General features: G+C 41.0%; 1 protein-coding gene across 3 annotated transcripts in view; it reads right to left on the bottom strand.

Moving 5' to 3' along the window:
* Positions 1-19,913, bottom strand: part of LOC133557398 (M-phase phosphoprotein 9) — an 88,601-nt gene that overhangs the window by 50,521 nt on the left and 18,167 nt on the right. For all 3 annotated transcript variants that reach the window (XM_061907817.1, XM_061907819.1, XM_061907818.1), the window contains exons 5-14: positions 19,116-19,507; positions 13,042-13,198; positions 12,901-12,976; positions 12,738-12,838; positions 9,786-9,890; positions 9,434-9,726; positions 9,217-9,366; positions 5,626-5,713; positions 3,875-4,090; positions 3,746-3,793 (exon numbers count right to left, since the gene is read on the bottom strand). In XM_061907817.1, the coding sequence (XP_061763801.1) occupies positions 3,746-3,793; positions 3,875-4,090; positions 5,626-5,713; positions 9,217-9,366; positions 9,434-9,726; positions 9,786-9,890; positions 12,738-12,838; positions 12,901-12,976; positions 13,042-13,198; positions 19,116-19,507 (1,626 nt within the window). The remainder of the gene's footprint in view (positions 1-3,745; positions 3,794-3,874; positions 4,091-5,625; positions 5,714-9,216; positions 9,367-9,433; positions 9,727-9,785; positions 9,891-12,737; positions 12,839-12,900; positions 12,977-13,041; positions 13,199-19,115; positions 19,508-19,913) is intronic.

Genomic DNA, 19,913 nt, shown 5'->3' with positions numbered 1-19,913 from the left:
TTTTTTAAATGAAAAATATATATATGTTAAGTTGCAATAATTTCACCTCAAAGTGTAGTGTATATTACTGTAAATGGAAAAATAGTACTGCTGTTTTTATGGTTAAAAAAAGGCAACTCAGTTACCAGAACTTTAATGTAAAATTTTGGCACCTGCGCTGCCAGTTTGTTATTGTTTTGTTTTGTTGTTTTTTTTACTGCAAATCAACAACTGTAGATTTTTTTGGTGTATTACTGCAAAAAAAAAGTACAGTTTTTTTATGCATTTTATTATTAGATTTTTTTATAGTAAAAAAAAGCAGATCAGGTGCCAGAATTTTATTGTAAAATGTACTTTTTTTTTTTACTGTAAATAAAAAAAAAACTGCAAATTTACAGTAAAATTTTGGCACCTGAGCTGCCATTTTTTTTGTTTTACTGCAAATCAACAAGTGTATATTTTTGGGTGTATTACTGTAAATGCCAAAACGGGACCACAATTTATTACAGTAAAAAAAATTACTGTTTTTTATGCATTTTATTAGTAGATTTTTTTCAAACTAAAATGAAAAAAATATATCCGTTAAGTTGCAATAATTTCACCTCAAAATGTAGTGTATATTACTGTAAATGGAGGAACAGTGCTGCTGTTTTTATGGTAAAAAAAAGGCAGCTCAGTTACCAGAACTTTACTGTAAAATTTTACTGTAAAACGTTTTTTTTTTTACCGCAAATCAATAACTGTAGATTTTTTGGGTGCATTACTGTAAAAGAAGTACAGTTTTTTTATGCATTTTATTATGAGATTTTTTTGTTAAGGTAAAAAAAAAAGGCACCTCGGTAGCCAGAATTTTATTGTAAAATGTACTTGTTTTTTTTACTGTAAATAAAAAACCTGCAAATTTACAGTAAAATTTTGGCACCTGAGCTGCCAATTTTTTCTTTCAGTTTTTTTTTTTTTTTTTACTGCAAATCAACAAGTGTAAATGTTTGGGTGTATTACTGTAAATGCCAAAACGGCACCACAATTTATTACAGTAAAAAAAGAACAGTTTTTTATGCATTTTATTAGTAGATTTTTTTCAAATGAAAAAAATATATATGTTAAGTTGCTATAATTTCACCTCAAAGTGTAGTGTATATTACTGTAAATGGAAAAATAGCACTGCTGTTTTTATGGTTAAAAAAGGGCAGCTCATTTACCAGAACTTTAATGTAAAATTTTGGCACCTGCGCTGCCAGTTTGTTGTTGTTGTTTTGTTTTTTTACCGCAAATCAACAACTGTAGATTTTTTGGGTGTATTATTGCAAAAAAAGTACAGTTTTTTTATGCATTTTATTAGTAGATTTTTTCCAATAGAAAAAAATATATATGTTAAGTTGCAATAATTTCACCTCAAAGTGTAGTGTATATTACTGTAAATGGAAAAATAGTGCTGTTTTTTTTATGGTTAAAAAAAGGCAGCTCAGTTACCAGAACTTTAATGTAAAATTTTGGTACCTGCGCTGCCAGTTTGTTGTTGTTTTTTTTTTTTTTACCACAAATCAACAACTGTAATTTTTTTTGGTGTATTACTGCAAAAAAAGTACAGTTTTTTTATGCATCTTTTTATTTGATTTTTTTATAGTAAAAAAAAAGTCAGTTCAGTTGCCAGAATTTTATTGTAAAATGTACTTTTTTTTTTTTGCAGTAAATAAAAAAAAACGTGCAAATTTACAGTAAAATTTGGGCACCTGAGCTGCCAGTTTTTAGTATTTTTTTACTGCAAATCAACAAGTGTAGATTTTTGGGTGTATTACTGCAAATGCCAAAACGGCACCACAGTTTATTACAGTAAAAAAAAAAGTATTGTTATTTTTTCATTTAGAGAAAAATGCTGGTAAAACCACAGTAAATGTCAAAATTTTACCGTGGAATCTACTTTTACATTGCACATTTTGATGGATGACTTGCCTTGAAATCATTACTATTAGTATTTATTTCTATTTAAAAAATGCTTTGATAATACATTTTGCATAATAAGACAATAATTTACGTTAGCACAATTTTCCATTACATGGAGTACATATATTTTTGTACCGGCAAAATAGAAAAGAAGGAGTACATTTAGTAATACGGTGTCAGCTTTCACTGTTATGCTGATGACACCCAACTCTACATCTACATGCCCCTAAAGCTGACCAACACGCCGGATTGTAGTCAGCTGGAGGCGTGTCTTAATGAAATTAAACAATGGATGTCCGCTAACTTTTTGCAACTCAACGCCAAAAAAACGGAAATGCTGATTATCGGTCCTGCTAGACACCAAACTCTATTTAATAATACAACTCTAACATTTGACAACCAAACAATTAAACAAGGCGACATGGTAAAGAATCTGGGTATTATCTTTGACCCAACTCTCTCCTTTGAGGCACACATTAAAAGCGTTACTAAAACGGCCTTCTTTCATCTCCGTAATATCGCTAAAATTCGCTCCATTCTGTCCACTAAAGATGCTGAGATCATTATCCATGCGTTTGTTACGTCTCGCCTCGACTACTGTAATGTATTATTTTCGGGTCTCCCCATGTCTAGCATTAAAAGATTACAGTTGGTACAAAATGCGGCTGCTAGACTTTTGACAAGAACAAGAAAGTTTGATCACATTACGCCTGTACTGGCTCACCTGCACTGGCTTCCTGTGCACTTAAGATGTGACTTTAAGGTTTTACTAATTACGTATAAAATACTACACGGTCTAGCTCCAGCCTATCTTGCCGATTGTATTGTACCATATGTCCCGGCAAGAAATCTGCGTTCAAAGGACTCCGGCTTATTAGTGATTCCCAAAGCCCAAAAAAAGTCTGCGGGCTATAGAGCGTTTTCATTTCGGGCTCCAGTACTCTGGAATGCCCTCCCGGTAACAGTTCGAGATGCCACCTCAGTAGAAGCATTTAAGTCTCACCTTAAAACTCATTTGTATACTCTAGCCTTTAAACAGACTCCCTTTTTAGACCAGTTGATCTGTCGTTTCTTTTCCTTTTCTTCTATGTCCCACTCTCCCTTGTGGAGGGGGTCCGTTCCGATCCGGTGGCCATGTACTGCTCGCCTGTGTATCGGCTGGGGACATCTCTGCGCTGCTGATCCGCCTCCGCTTGGGATGGTTTCCTGCTGGCTCCGCTGTGAACGGGACTCTCGCTGCTGTGTTGGATCCGCTTTGGACTGGACTCTCGCGACTGTGTTGGATCCATTATGGATTGAACTTTCACAGTATCATGTTAGACCCGCTCGACATCCATTGCTTTCCTCCTCTCCAAGGTTCTCATAGTCATCATTGTCACCGACGTCCCACTGGGTGTGAGTTTTCCTTGCCCTTATGTGGGCCTACCGAGGATGTCGTAGTGGTTTGTGCAGCCCTTTGAGACACTAGTGATTTAGGGCTATATAAGTAAACATTGATTGATTGATTGATAGTAAGAAAAGTTACAGTACTTTATTTCCAGGCTTCCGAGGGCCAAATAAAATGAAGTGGCAGGTACTACACTGCTTTCAGTGTATTTAATAAACACAATGTTTGTGTAGAAATCTGTAATAGTCCTTCTCCAACAAGAAAATGGATGCACTAAAATTTCTCACGGACTAAAAAACAATGTTAATAAAAGGTAATCATTGTTGCAAGTCCATCTATATTTCTGTGTACCGTTAATGAGGACACGATGTTATGCAGAGGTGTACTTAGAACAGTTTTCAAGTACATGGGACACGGCTTGTCATCATTGCTTACCTTCAGGCCCTCCTTGTCCTTCTCCACACGCTCGTACTGAGCAAGTAGCTGAGGGGGGGGGGGGAAAAAGCAAACAACAATTTGACTGTGCTGGTGAGAATCCTGCGTCCGTGCAATCGCCCGCCTCACCTCCGTCATCATCTTGCCCTCCCGCTCCCGCTTGGCCTCGCTCTCGTCGGCCTCCTGCCGGGCCTTCAGCGCCGCCGCCTCCTGCTGCTTGGCGCGCGCCCTCAAGCGGGCCGCCGTGGCGTCCTTCTCCCGAGCCGAGCGCTTGCCGTCTTCTAGCCGCTGACGCAGCGACTTCACGGCGGCGCCCGCCACGGCGTAGCGGTCAGGCCACTCCGCCTAGATTGGCACACAATCGATCCTGATCTACTCATCCAGCCAAGAGTGTGACGACACTGAATTACCTTAAATTGTTAATTGCATCCTACGCTTTGAGCCCTGCGGCTTACAAAACGGTGCGGCTAATTTATAGATTTGTCTTTGCTGACGGCCATAATGCAAATAGTGGAGGAAAAAAAATGAAAAGGTGTTATTGTAAATGTGGAAATAGTGTCAAAAGCGCTTTGAGTACCTTGAAGGTAGAAAAGCGCTATACAAGTACAATCCATTTACAACCTATTGTTAGTGCTATGGCGCCATCTTCTAGACGGGTTCACTCACTGTTTCATGCTTTCAACCCCAAGAAGCATTTAAGTCTCACCTTAAAACTCATCTGTATACTCTAGCCTTTAAATAGACCTCCTTTTTAGACCTGTTGATCTGCCGCTTCTTTTCTTTCTCCTATGTCCCCCCCCTCCCTTGTGGAGGGGGTCCGGTCCGATGATCATGGATGAAGTACTGGCTGTCCAGAGTCGAGACCCAGGATGGACCGCTCGCCTGTATCGGTTGGGGACATCTCTACGATGCTGATCCGCCTCCGCTTGAGATGGTTTCCTGTGGACGGGACTCTCGCTGCTGTCTTGGATCCGCTTGAACTGAACTCTCGCGGCTGTGTTGGAGCCACTATGGATTGAACTTTCACAGTATCATGTTAGACCCGCTCGACATCCATTGCTTTCGGTCCCCTAGAGGGGGGGGGGGGGGGGGGGGGGGTTGCCCACATCTGAGGTCCTCTCCAAGGTTTCTCATAGTCAGCATTGTCACTGGCGTCCCACTGGATGTGAATTCTCCCTGCCCACTGGGTGTGAGTTTTCCTTGCCCTTTTGTGGGTTCTTCCGAGGATGTTGTAGTCGTAATGATTTGTGCAGTCCTTTGAGACATTTGTGATTTGGGGCTATATAAATAAATATGGATTGATTGATTGATAGAAGTGCTGTTCTGTCTTCTAAGCCGTCCATAGCGTTTCTACTCGACAGGATTCTTCAGTCATCACTCCAAGCAACGTTTGGAAGTTTTACAATATAACTACAACAATTCATAGCTAATAAACCGTCCCATGTGTGATGTTTGTTGGAGTGTTTTCACGCATACTATTTGTAGGTGCTATCTTAACCTAAACGAGCTTGCGTCGTTTGCATTAGCTAATATGCGAACACGTTTACGATTGTCTGTGTTGGTGTTATCTTTTTGTATTGTTTTGTAAATTCACCAAAACATCACCGTGGAGTTATCAAGTCAGTATAGCCGATTGGAGAGCTAGCTTCGGCAGCTAGTGGGTCCATGACGATGACTTCTGTTTTGTTTGATTAGCCGTTTTACTGCCGTTTGGAAACAATGTAAATAAACATTTACAAAATATTTATGCGTAAATAACACATTTTACAACGTATATATCTGCGGCTTATAGTCCGGTGCGGCTAATATATGAAAACAATTTTTAAAATGTATTCTAAAATTGAGTGGGTGTGGCTTATATGGTACGCTGAATATCTTACCAGCTTTTTTTCCAGTGAGGCGTTGGTTGCCTCCAGCTGCTGGATACGTCTGGTAGCTTCCCCGAGGGCTTTCTCCAGATGTTCGCACCTGACAACCAACACAGGAAACATTTGGAATAATGCACCCAAAAAAAAGGAATATAATCGTCAAGTTTGCGTAATTGGCCATGGCATATTTGAGCAAAAAAATGGATGTTTAAAGGAGGGCTGTCAAAGTTGACGCAATAACGGGTGAAATGTAAGTTAAATAAAACTCCCCTTTTACAAAAATGCACTAGCCTGATGTTAATATACAGTGTTTTATGCTATTGACATGCTACCCGTTAGCATTAGCGATTTTACATGGCAATTTCAACAAATATACATAAGCCCATCCATCCATCCATCTTCTTCCGCTTATCCGAGGTCGGGTCGCGGGGGCAGCAGCCTAAGCAGGGAAGCCCAGACTTCCCTCTCCCCAGCCACTTCGTCTAGCTCTTCCCGGGGGATCCCGAGGTGATATTGGACAAAAAAAAAATGCGTTCAATAAAACATTTTATTTTTTTCTTCATCGGTAGGAAGCAGAAGTAGCCAAGCGAAGTTGGTTTCATGAACAAAGGCACTCGCTCTCTGGTCACCGAGCAACGGTGATCAGAGAGCGAGTGCGCTAACTCAGTGGGAGTTAGCGCACCACTCCCACTGATCAGTGGGAGTGGTGCGCTAACAGCCAATCATGAAATTATGAAAATGTAATAATGTTTATAGATATGCAACAACAGCAACATATATGCTATCTGTTGTTGTGTTCCCTATTTTTGAGTGTACAAAATGAAGGTGTGTGTTGAATCTGACTTGGACATAATATGGACTATACACAAATGCTTTTTATGAAAATGTAATTTTGTTTATAACTTATATGCAATCTGTTGTTTCCCTAATTTTTGTTGTTGTACATGGATGAGGGTGTGTGTTGCTGAACCCATTGTCTGGACTGGACCTGGTTTTAAAAACCTTTTAGACAAGTCTAATTCCATTAACAACCTGGTCTGATGAAGATAAGGTTATTTATTTATTTATTTTTTAATTAAAAAAAATGAGATTAAAAAAAAAGGAAAACAATGACATTTTTTGGGGATAAAAAAGAAAGTAAAATCATATAAAACAATTACATAAAAAATAGTAATTAATGATAGTGTTAGTGGACCGGCGACACACACAATCATGTGTGTTTCAGGGACTATGTCCCTTGCAGACTGTGTTATATATGTTGTGGGAACCAGCATTTTGGTAGCAGAAAGAAACAACCCTTTTTTGTGTGAGTGGGTGTGGCTGGGTGTGAATGGGGGAGGGAGGGGTTTTCTTTGGGGGGTTGATGCACTGATGGAAAGTGTATTTTGTGTGTTTTTCATCATCATCATCATCTTCCGCTTATCCGAGGTCGGGTCGCGGGGGCAACAGCCTAAGCAGGGAAACCCAGACTTCCCTCTCCCCAGCCACTTCGTCTAGCTCTTCCCGGGGGATCCCGAGGCGTTCCCAGGCCAGCCGGGAGACATAGTCTTCCCAACGTGTCCTGGGTCTTCCCCGTGGCCTCCTACCGGTTGGACGTGCCCTAAACACCTCCCTAGGGAGGCGTTCGGGTGGCATCCTGACCAGATGCCCGAACCACCTCATCTGGCTCCTCTCGATGTGAAGGAGCAGCGGCTTTACTTTGAGTTCCTCCCGGATGGCAGAGCTTCTCACCCTATCTCTAAGGGAGAGCCCCGCCACACGGCGGAGGAAACTCATTTGGGCCGCTTGTACCCGTGATCTTATCCTTTCGGTCATGACCCAAAGCTCATGACCATAGGTGAGGATGGGAACGTAGATCGACCGGTAAATTGAGAGCTTTGCCTTCCGGCTCAGCTCCTTCTTCACCACAACGGATCGGTACAACGTCCGCATTACTGAAGGCGCCGCACCGATCCGCCTGTCGATCTCACGATCAACTCTTCCCTCACTCGTGTTTTTGTGTTGATTTAATAAAAAAAAACAAAAAAAAAACAACCAATCAGGTCGCAATTACAACTATCAAGTATGGTAGTCTAGAGGTTGATTCTTTGTTTCCAAACTTTTGGCCTATACTAATATATATATATATATATATATATATATATATATATATATATATATATATATATATATATATATATATATATATATATATATCCATCCATCCATTTTCTACCGCTTATTCCCTTTCGGGGTCGCGGGGGGCGCTGGCGCCTATCTCAGCTACAATCGGGCGGAAGGAGGGGTACACCCTGGACAAGTCGCCACCTCATCGCAGGGCCAACACAGATAGACAGACAACATTCACACTCACATTCACACACTAGGGCCAATTTAGTGTTGCCAATCAACCTATCCCCAGGTGCATGTCTTTGGAGGTGGGAGGAAGCCGGAGTACCCGGAGGGAACCCACGCATTCACGGGGAGAACATGCAAACTCCACACAGAAAGATCCCCAGCCTGGATTTGAACCCAGGACTGCAGGACCTTCGTATTGTGAGGCAGACGCACTAACCCCTCTGCCACCGTGAAGCCCTATATATATATATATATATATATATATATATATATATATATATATATATATATATATATACACATATATATATATATATATATATATATATATATATATATATATATATATATATATATATATATTTAAAGTTAAAGTTAAAGTTCCAATCATAGTCACACACACACACACTAGGTGTGGTGAAATTTGTCCTCTGCATCACCCCCTGGGAGGTGAGGGAAGCAGTGAGCAGCAGCGGTGGCCACGCCTGGGAATCATTTTTGGTGATTCAACCCCCAATTCCAAGCTTTGATGCTGAGTGCCAAGCAGGGAGGTAATTGCTCCCATTTTTTTAAAGTCTTTGGTATGACTCGGCCGGAGTTTGAACTCACAACCTACCCATATTAGGGCGGGCATTTTATAAATATATATATATATATATATATATATATATATATATATATATATATATATATAACTAATTATTATAATTGGTTATTAAGAGTATGTGAAAATTTGACCCCTACTTTCTTCACTTTTGAAGGTTTTTAATCAATCAGAAACATCAAGCAGCTAAAATGTGCCTAACATGGATAAGTGTGGAGAGTGTTTTACATTTTCCCATCATTCCTTGTAATGGATTTTAAAAGGTATAGTTTTGCTTTTTTTTATGCTGATTGGACGTTTTTTTCCGTTCAGTGAGTGGGTTGTGTTGTGTGTGACCACATTTGTTGAATTTGTATGCTGGTTGATTTTTTTTTTTCCTACACCATGACTAGGGAAGGTTGCTTGGATTGGGTCATGCAAGTAAATACTGTGCACACAACATAGATGTCAGACGGCTGACAACTTGTGTATTATTTGGAAACACCGGGCCCAGCCAAATTGCTTAATGGACTCTGCCGGGCCGTAGTTTGGACACCCCTGCACTAGCTAGAGCTGGTCTGAGGTTTTGATTGGTTCCAAAGTCTAAATACTACTTGCTCGTGCTGAAGTCTGAGAATCTGTGATTTAAACAGAATACAGTCAACGTCGTGAATGTTACTCACCGCTCTGCCAGGACCCGGTTTCCCCGCTCCAAATCTCCGGGCAGATGTCGCAGGTCCAGCTTGTCTCGCAGGACTTGTATCTCCGACTCGTAATACGCCTTTAAGTCGGCCACATGCCGGGAGTGCTTCTCTCTCAGGTTCTGTCTCAGTCTGAAGGACGCAGAGATGTTCACTCACACTTTGGAACATCGGAAGAACATCGCGGCGTTGGACTCACAGGGAAAGGACGACAGGATCTCCTAACGAGGACGTTCTTGGACTCCGTGAAGGATCCAGACCGCCACCAGAAGGCGATCCAGGCTTCAGAGTGCTGCTCCGGGTGTGGCCTTCTCTGGCGGCGTCAGTGCAGGTCTTAACCTGGGAGGTGGGCGGGACTTCCTGGGATACCTCAGAGACGTTATCTGTACCCAGGCTGCACTCCGCCATGCTGTCGGGAGTCATAGGTGGTCCGGGTCGGAGCGAGGCGAAGCGGGAGGGTGACGAGAAAGCTGGCGAACGATCCGCCTCCGCCTGCAGTCCCAAAGAGAGGCTCGAACGTGCGCACCTGGAGCGAGGGTCATGTGACATACCTGCAAAGGACTGGCGGTCTCCGAGCGCTCCCAGTCGGAACGCTTCACGTCCGTTCTTTGCTTGTGATGGTAGAGCTCTCGCAGAGAAATGCGAGGCTCCGCGGCCTCAAAAAGATCAAAAGTAAACATCACGTAAACACCAATGCTGAAAATAAACACAAGCGTGACTTTTATACTTACGGAGTTAAAAGTGAAAGTATTAAACGATTTGAACAGGCTTCATGCGAGCTCAGGGAGGAGAAACTCAAGCAAAACACGCAGTGAGAACATTATATATAGAATAGCATGCGTCATGTACCAACTTACAGGACTATGGGTTAAATGATAGCATAATTGGCAATAAAAGATAAAAAAAGTGAACATGTTGAATTAGCATTCCAACACTTTGCATGTGTCTTGTACCAAGTAATATGACTGTAAGGCTTCAACATTAGATTAAAAAAAAATTGGTTTAAAGTAAAATTAGCTTAAAAAGTTAGCATGCCCATGCTAGACGTCGACTAACAAGAGCAAGTAGTATTTAGACTTTGGAACCGATCAAAACCATTACCCATTTATGGGGAGAAATTCCTGGTACCTATTTTTTTTCGGACTATAAGTCGCAGTTTTTTTCATAGTTTGACTATTTTTTTTAATGTCATGAAAAAGGGAGTTTTTTTGGGGTTGGTGGACTATTTGTAAGTATATTATTTATGTTGATTTAATAAAAAAATTTGACCGGCGATGCTAAGGCAGACATGGCACAGAGATGTATGGATAACCTGCAGATGCATTTGCAACGATAGTCAACGAAATCACAAAGGTGAGTTTTGTTGATGTTGACTGCCAGCTAATCGATGCTAACATGCTACGCTAATCGATGCTAACAAGCTATTTACCGGCGGTGCTAAAGCAGACATGGAACAGAGATGTATGGATAACCTGCAGATGCATTTGCAACGATAGTCAACGAAATCACAAAGGTGAGTTTTGTTGATGTTGACTGCCAGCTAATCGATGCTAAAATGCTACGCTAATCGATGCTAACATGCTATTTACCGGTGGTGCTAAAGCAGACATGGAACAGAGATGTATAGATAACCTGCAGATGCATTTGCAACTATATTACGTTTCCTTCCACCCACTTTTAATGCGAAAAAAACACTTACCAATCGACGGATTTAAGTTGCTCCAGTGTCAAAAGATGCGAAAGTCCTGATCGTTTGGTCCGCACATTATACCGGCGATGCTAACGCAGCTATTCGGCCATGCTATGGCTATGAATAGCGTCAATAGCTTCATTTTCTTCTTCAATATTTTCATACTCCAACCATCTGTTTCAATACATGCGTAATCTGTTGAATCGCTTAAGTCGCTGAAATCCGAGTTTGAATCCGAGCTAATGTCGCTATATCTTGCTGTGGTATTCCCATTGTTTGTTTACATTGGCAGCACTGTGTGACGTCACAGGGAAATGGCCAGTGTCTTCGCAGAGAGTCGAAAATAAGGCACTTTAAAGCTTTATTTATGGATATTCCGAGACCGGTAAAATTTTGAAAAAAACTTCAAAAAATACAACAAGCCACTAGGGAACTGATTTTTATTGTTTTTAACCCTTTTGAAATTGTGATAATGTTCCCCTTTAAGAACTTTAATTCATTTCTTGTTCATTATTATTATATTTGTCTAGGGCAGGGGTGCCCACACTTTTTCTGCAGGCGAGCTACTTATCAATTGACCAACTCGAGGGGATCTACCTCATTTATATATATCATTTATATTTATTTATTTATGAAGGAGACATTTTTGTAAACAAGTTAAATGTGTTTAATGATAATACAAGCATGTGTAACACATATAGATGTCTTTCTTTCACAAAGACAAGAATATAAGTTGGTGTATTACCTGATTCTGATGACTTGCATTGATTGGAATCAGACAGTAATGATGATAACGCCCACATTTTCAAATGGAGGAGAAAAAAAGTTGTCCTTTCTGTACAATACCACATGAAAGTGGTTGGTTTTTGGCATCTAATTCATCCAGCTTCCATACACTTTACAAGAAAAACATTGGCGGCAAATTCCGTAGCTTGCTTGATTGACATTCACGGCACCCGAGGGTCTTGTGAGATGACGCTGGCTGCTGCCAGTTCATTATTATGAAAAAATGACAGAGAGGAAGGCGAGAAACACTTTTTATTTCAACAGACTCTCGCGCCGTCCCTTCCGTCAAAACACTAAAGGCCGACTGCACATTTCCTATCTTCACAATAAAAGCCCTGCTTCTTGCTGCCTGCGCTAACAAAATAAAGACTCTCGGAAAGCTGGCGTGCACAAGTGATGTGCACGCCAGCTTTCTGAGGGATCGCTTGTGCACGCCAGTTTTCCGAGACTCTGTATTTAGTTAGCGCAGGCAGCATGAAGCAGGGCTTTTATTGTGAAGATAGGAAATGTGCAGTCGGCCTTTAGAGTTTTGACGGAAGGTACGGCGCGAGAGTCTGTTGAAATAAAAAGTGTTTCTCGCCTTCCTCTCGGTCATATTTTCATAATAATGATCTTGCAGCAGCCAGCGTCATCTCACAAGACCCTCCGGTACCGTGAATGTCATTTAAGTGACGTCTTGGTGAAGATTGATGATCACTAATTTTTAGGTCTATTTTTTTTTAAAAGCCTGGCTGGAGATCGACTGACACACCCCCCGCGGTCGACGTAATGGGCACCCCTGGTCTAGGGGCTCGACGATGGCACAAAGTTTTTGATGACAATTGTATTCTGTGTTATCAGTAAAGTGCAGTGGAGAAACCCATGGTGTCGGTCGTCTTCCATAAACAACACACAACGCAGAGGAAAAGACCACCGGTTACATATATATATATATATATATATATATATATATACACATGTATACATAAATGTGTTTTCACTGGCACAGGCGGAGAGCACGGAGGCATTCACGTGTGGAGGAACTCACCTGAGCCGTGGAAACTTCTTGCAGGAAGTAAGCGCCGTTCTCAAAGCTGTCGGGCAGCGGATGGTACAGATCGCACTCGTTCAGGCGCCAGTAAGTCAGGCCTGATGACAAAAATGGCGTCAAGCGCTGACCCAAACATTGGTGGGGCGATAGCGGTGGTCACCTGAGATATCGGACAAGAAGCTGTCGCTTCTCCTCAGTGGGGAAAATCCGGAGGACGAGGCAGCAGGATGCTGGAGCTGGAAATGAGGAGAAAGAGATTAAGCCCGCACACCAGAGGATGGCACCGGGGGGCCGGCTGTACCTGGTCCTGTTCCTGGGAGTCGGTGCTCTCCGGCGGGGGTCGTGCTGACTCAGCGTTGCTGCGTGGCAACTCCTCGTACTCGGGAATTTGGGAGGGACCTGCCTTGTTCTTCTTGGAACGGACTTTCTGCCTCATCGCCCAGGAGGTCAACACCTGGCTGCAGAAATAGGAATCACTACTAAAATGACTTTTTAACGACGTTGCCACAGTAGAGCCGCTTTAGGAGCCGTAAAACACCATCTATCGTCCCTAGGAATGGGTACCGAAACCAGTACTTTTTTGGCACTGACCCAATCAGCTGGCTCTTTGCACTTCGATCACTCCAGCAGCACCAAGAGTCATGTTACTTGGTATAAGACACGTGCAAACTGTTGGCATGCTAATTGTACACTGTTAACTTTTTATTTTTTATTGACAATTATGCTATTGTTTAACCCATAGTCATATCATTTGGTACATGACACATGATAAATAAAAGTAAAAAAGTACCAATGATTGTCACACACACACACACTAGGTGTGGTGAGATTATCCTCTGCATTTGACCAATCACCCTCACCCCCTGGTGAGGGGAGCAGTGAGCAGCAGCGGTGGCCCAGAAATAATTTTTGGTGATTTAACCCCCAATTCCAACCCTTGATGCTGAGTGCCAAGCAGGGAGGTAATTTGGGATGTCCGATAATATCGGACTGCCGATATTATCGGTTGACAAATGCTTTAAAATGTAATATCGGTTTTTAAGTTATCGGTTTCAAAAAGTAAAATGCATGACTTTTTAAAACGCCGCAGTATACACGGACGTAGGGAGAAGTACAGAGCCTCAATAAACTTTAATGGCACTGCCCCTGGCCTGCCGGCCCGGTCACATAATATCTTCGGCTTTTCACACACACAACTGAATGCAAGCCACACTTAGTCAACAGCCATACAGGTCACACTGAGGGTGGCCGCATAAACAACTTTAACACTGTAACAAATATGCGCCACACTGTGAACCCACACCAAACAAGAATGACAAACACGTTTCGGGAGAACATCTGCACCGTAACGCAACATAAATACAGCAGAAGAAATACCCAGAATCCCTTGCAGCACTAACTCTTCTGGAACGCTACAATATACACCACCCCGATACCCCTTACCCTACGCATTTTTCGCCCGATTCGAAGCGTTCCAACTTCAAACTGTTCAGCCTATTCGGGAACCGCAGACTTTTTCTTGACAAACTCCCAGAATTCCAGGTTTTCCGCGACATTTTTCCCATTCAAAATGAATTGGCCATTTTTCAAACTTCCACCATATCCAAATTTTTCTACCGATGAAACCATTCCACCTTCAGCAAATTCCACCATCCGAGACATTCGAACTATCATTTTTTAAAGTTCCCAAAAATTCCAGGAATTTCCAGAATTCCCAGTTTTTCAAACCCTATTTTCACCCGTTTTTGTGCCGACTACTTTTTCCACATTTTTCAACCCACTTCAACCGTTCCACCGTCAAAACATTCCTCTTAATCAGGACGAAAAACAAAGTTGTTTTTTAGTTTTCCCGAAAATTCCCTCTTTTCCTGAAATTCCCAAATTCCCAATGAAAAGAATAGGACATTTTTCAAAGTTCCAAACCTCCCACATTTTTTATCCGATTCAAACCCTTCCAACATCAAAATATTCAGCCTCTTCAGGAATTGTGTACTCCCTTTTAACAATTGTGGGGAAAAAACTCCTGGATTCCCTAAAATTCTCAGTTTTTAAGAACATTTTCCACATTCAAAATGAATTGGCCATTTTTCAAAGTTCCACAATTTCCACATGTTTCAACCAATTTAAAACCATTCTACCTTCAACACATTCAACTCGTTCTGGACATTCAAACTAACACTTTCCCAAGTTCCAAAACCAAATTCTGGTTTACCTGGAAATTTTTCCCGTTCAAAATGAATTGGCCATTTTGCAAACTTCCACCATTTCCACATTTTTCAACCGATGCAAACCATTCCACCTTCAACACATTCCACCATCCAAGACATTCAAACTATCATTTTTTCAAGTTAAAAAAATCCCAGGAATTTCCAGAATCCTCAGTTTTTCAAGCCCTATTTTCACCCGTTTTTGTGTCGACTGCTCCTTCCACATTTTTCAACCCACTTCAACTGTTCCACCATCAAAACACTCTTAATCAGGACGAAAAACAAAGTTGTTTTTTGGTTTTCCCAAAAATTCCCTCTTTTCCTGATATTCCCAAATTCCCATTGAAAAGAATGGGACATTTTTCAAAGTTCCACACCTCCCACATTTTTTATCCGATTCAAACCCTTCCAACATCAAAATATTCAGTCTCTTCAGGAATTGTGTACTCCCTTTCAACAAAACTCCCGGATTTCCTAGAATTCTCAGTTTTTAAGAACATTTTCCACATTCAAAATGAATTTGCCATTTTTCAAAGTTCCACAATTTCCACATGTTTCAATCAATTGAAAACCATTCTACCTTCAACACATTCAATTCGTTCTGGACATTCAAACTAACACTTTCCCAAGTTCCAAAACCAAATTCCGGTTTACCTGGAAATGTTTCCCGTTCAAAATTAATTGGCCATTTTTCAAACTTCCACCATTTCCACATTTTTCAAACAATGCAAACCATTCCACCTTTAACACATTCCACCATCCAAGAAATTCAAACTATCATTTTTTCAAGTTAAAAAAATCCCAGGAATTTCCAGAATTCCCAGTTTTTCAAACCCTATTTTCACCCGTTTTTGTGCCGACTACTTTTTCCACATTTTTCAACCCACTTCAACTGTTCCACCGTCAAAACATTCCTCTTAATCAGGACGAAAAACAAAGTTGTTTTTTGGTTTTCCCGAAAATTCCCTCTTTTCCTGATATTCCCAAATTCCCATTGAAAAGAATGGGACATTTTTGAAAGTTCCACACCTCCCACATTTTTTTATCCGATTCAAACCCTTCCAACATCAAAATATTCAGTCTCTTCAGGAATTGTGTACTCCCTTTCAACAATTGTGGGAAAAAAACTCCCGGATTTCCTAGAATTCTCAGTTTTTAAGAACATTTTCCACATTCAAAATGAATTGGCCAATTTTCAAAGTTCCACAATTCCCACATTTTCAACCAATTTAAAACCATTCCACTTTCAACACATTCAATTAGTTCTGCACATTCAAACTAACACTTTCCCAAGTTCCAAAACCAAATTCTGGTTTACCTGGAAATTTTTCCCATTCAAAATGATTTGGCCATTTTTCAAACTTCCACCATTTCCACATTTTTCAAACAATGCAAACCATTCCACCTTTAACACATTCCACCATCCAAGAAATTCAAACTTTAATTTTTTCAAGTTAAAAAATCCCAGGAATTTCCAGAATTCCTCAGTATTTCAAACCCTATTTTCACCCGTTTTTGTGTCAACTGTTCCTTCCACATTTTTCAACCCACTTCAACTGTTCCACCATCAAAACACTCCTCTTAATCAGGACGAAAAACAAAGTTGTTTTTTGGTTTTCCCGAAAATTCCCTCTTTTCCTGAAATTCCCAAATTCCCATTGAAAAGAATGGGACATTTTTCAAAGTTCCACACCTCCCACATTTTTTATCCGATTCAAACCCTTCCAACATCAAAATATTCAGTTTCTTCAGGAATTGTGTACTCCCTTTCAAAAATTGTGGGAAAAAAACTCCCGGATTTCCTAGAATTCTCAGTTTTTAAGAACATTTTCCACATTCAAAATGAATTGGCCATTTTTCAAAGTTCCACAATTTCCACATGTTTCAACCAATTTAAAACCATTCTACCTTCAACAGATTCAATTAGTTCTGGACATTCAAACTAACACTTTCCCTGGTTCCAAAACCAAATTCCGGTTTACCTGGAAATGTTTCCCGTTCAAAATGAATTGGCCATTTTGCAAACTTCCACCATTTCCACATTTTTCGACCGATGCAAACCATTCCACCTTTAACACATTCCACCATCCAAGACATTCAAACTATCATTTTTCAAGTTAAAAAAATCCCAGGAATTTCCAGAATTCCTCACTTTTTCAAACCCTATTTTCACCCGTTTTTGTGTCGACTGTTCCTTCCACATTTTTCAACCCACTTCAACTGTTCCACCATTGAAACACTCCTCTTAACCAGGACGAAAAACAAAGTTGTTTTTTGGTTTTCCCGAAAATTCCCTCTTTTCCTGATATTCCCAAATTCCCATTGAAAAGAATGGGACATTTTTCAAAGTTCCACACCTCCCACATTTTTTTTATCCGATTCAAACCCTTCCGACATCAAAATATTCAGTCCCTTCAGGAATTGTGTACTTCATTTCAACAATTGTGTGAAAAAAACTCCCGGATTTCCTGAAATTCTCAGTTTTTAAAAACATTTTCCACATTCAAAATGAATTGGCCATTTTTCAAAGTTCCACAATTTCCAAATTTTTCAACCAATTTAAAACCATTCTACCTTCAACAGATTCAATTCGTTCTGGACATTCAAATTAAAACTTTCCCAAGTTCCAAAACCAAATTCCGGTTTACCTGGTAATTTTTCCCGTTCAAAATGAATTGGCCATTTTTCAAACGTCCACCATTTCCACATTTTTTATCCAATTCAAACCCTTCCAACATCAAAATATTCAGCCTCTTCAGGAATTGTGTACTCCCTTTTAACAATTGTGGGAAAAAAACTCCTGGATTTCCTAAAATTCTCAGTTTTTAAGAACATTTTCCACATTCAAAATGAATTGGCCATTTTCCAAAGTTCCACAATTTCCACATTTTTCAACCAATTTAAAACCATTCTACCTTCAACACATTCAATTAGTTCTGGACATTCAAACTAACACTTTCCCAAGTTCCAAAACCAAATTCTGGTTTACCTGGAAATTTTTCCCGTTCAAAATGAATTGGCCATTTTTCAAACTTCCATAATTTCCACATTTTTCAAACGATGCAAACCATTCCACCTTTAACACATTCCACCATCCAAGACATTCAAACTATCATTTTTTCAAGTTAAAAAAATCCCAGGAATTTCCAGAATTCCTCAGTTTTTCAAACCCTATTTTCACCCGTTTTTGTGTCGACTGCTCCTTCCACATTTTTCAACCCACTTCAACTGTTCCACCGTTAAAACACTCCTCTTAATCAGGACGAAAAACAAAGTTGTTTTTTGGTTACCCCAAAAAGTCCCATTGAAAAGAGTAGGACATTTTTCAAAGTTCCACACCTCCCACATTTTTTTATCCGATTCAAACCCTTCCGACATCAAAATATTCAGCCTCTTCAGGAATCGTTTCAACAAAACTCACAAATTTCCTAGAATTCTCAGTTTTTAGGGACATTTTCCCCATTCAAAATGAATTGACCATTTTTCAAAGTTCCACAATTCCCACATTTTTCAACCTATTTAAACCATTCCACCTTCAATTCGTTCTGGACATTCAAACAAACACTTTCCCAAGTTCCAAACCAAATTCCGGTTTTCCTGGAAATTCAACTCTTCAACATTCAAACTATCCATACTACATTCCGTCACTTCAACTTCAGCATTCACGCACAATTCCCTCAGGAATAGTCATTATTAAGCTAAAGACACAGCAAACGACGTGTTCTCAGTACTAAAATCACTTTTAAACTGCTCAAGTTCAAACAACACAATACTATTGGACAGCGTGGCGCGGTTGGGAGAGTGGCCCACCCGGCAACCTGAGGGTTCCTGGTTCGATCCCCACCTTCGACCAACCTAGTCACATCCGTTGTGTCCTTGAGCAAGACACTTCACCCTTGCTCCTGATGGGTGGTGGTTAGTGCCTTGCATGGCAGCTCCCACCATCAGTGTGTGAATGTGTGTGTGAAAGGGTGAATGCGGGAATAGTGTCAAAGTGCTTTAAGTAACTTAAAGGTAGAAAAGTGCTATACAAGTATAACCCATACTTTAACTTAACATTGTGGACGGCGTCTTTGCTCCACAGTAAGTCTTTGCTGTCGTCCAGCATTCTGTTTTATAACCCATTATAAATAACGTAGAATTTTGCAGAAAAAGCAGAAGTACACACCCACAGGTTTTCTGCTGGTGGACTGAGGGCTCATGACTCTCCTCGCCGTCTTCCTGGACGGCGGCGGAATACCGGGGCTCAGCTTCCGGCCCCGTTTCCCAGGTGGAAAGAGTCCCGTAGCCGCTGCTGAGCATCGTGGCCGTGCGCTCCTCGCCGGGGTTGGCCGCCTCCGACCTTTGTGGCGGCGGCGACGGGGAGCTGAACGGGGAGAGAGCCGGGGCGGCCAGGCTGTCGCTGTCACTGGCCACGCGCCGGGGGAAGGTGCAGTCGGCCGGGATGAAGGGCAGGATGAAGTCCTTGGTGCCGTCGCCGGTTTTGACGGTCGGGGTTTGCGGGATTTGTGGGTCGCGGTTCTGGAGCTGCACAAGAGCTTTGATTTCATCCTGAATCAACTGAGGAGGGGAAAACAAAGTGTTGATGTCTGCAACTGGATGGTCGTGGACAACTACCACGTACCCTGCAGGTACCTTCTGGGCTTTTACTGGCATTTTAACTAGTTTTAGTCCAATTTGGAGAGTTCTACATAGTGTGGGTCAAGGCAACAGGATATTGGAGGTAGAAAAGCACAATACATTATTGGGCTTTTACTTGCATTTCAACTAGATTTAGTCCAATTTGGAGAGTTCTACATAGTGTGGGTCAAGGCAACAGGATATTGGAGGTAGAAAAGCACAATACATTATTGGGCTTTTACTTGCATTTCAACTAGTTTTAGTCCAATTTGGAGAGTTCTACATAGTGTGGGTCAAGGCAACAGGTTATTGAAGGTAGAAAAGCACAATACATTATTGGGCTTTT

The sequence above is a fragment of the Nerophis ophidion genome, linkage group LG08 (assembly GCF_033978795.1).
Source record: "Nerophis ophidion isolate RoL-2023_Sa linkage group LG08, RoL_Noph_v1.0, whole genome shotgun sequence".
Lineage (NCBI taxonomy): Eukaryota > Metazoa > Chordata > Actinopteri > Syngnathiformes > Syngnathidae > Nerophis > Nerophis ophidion.
The sequence above is the reverse complement of the archived record's forward strand: the minus strand, read 5'-3'. Positions and strand labels throughout refer to the sequence as shown.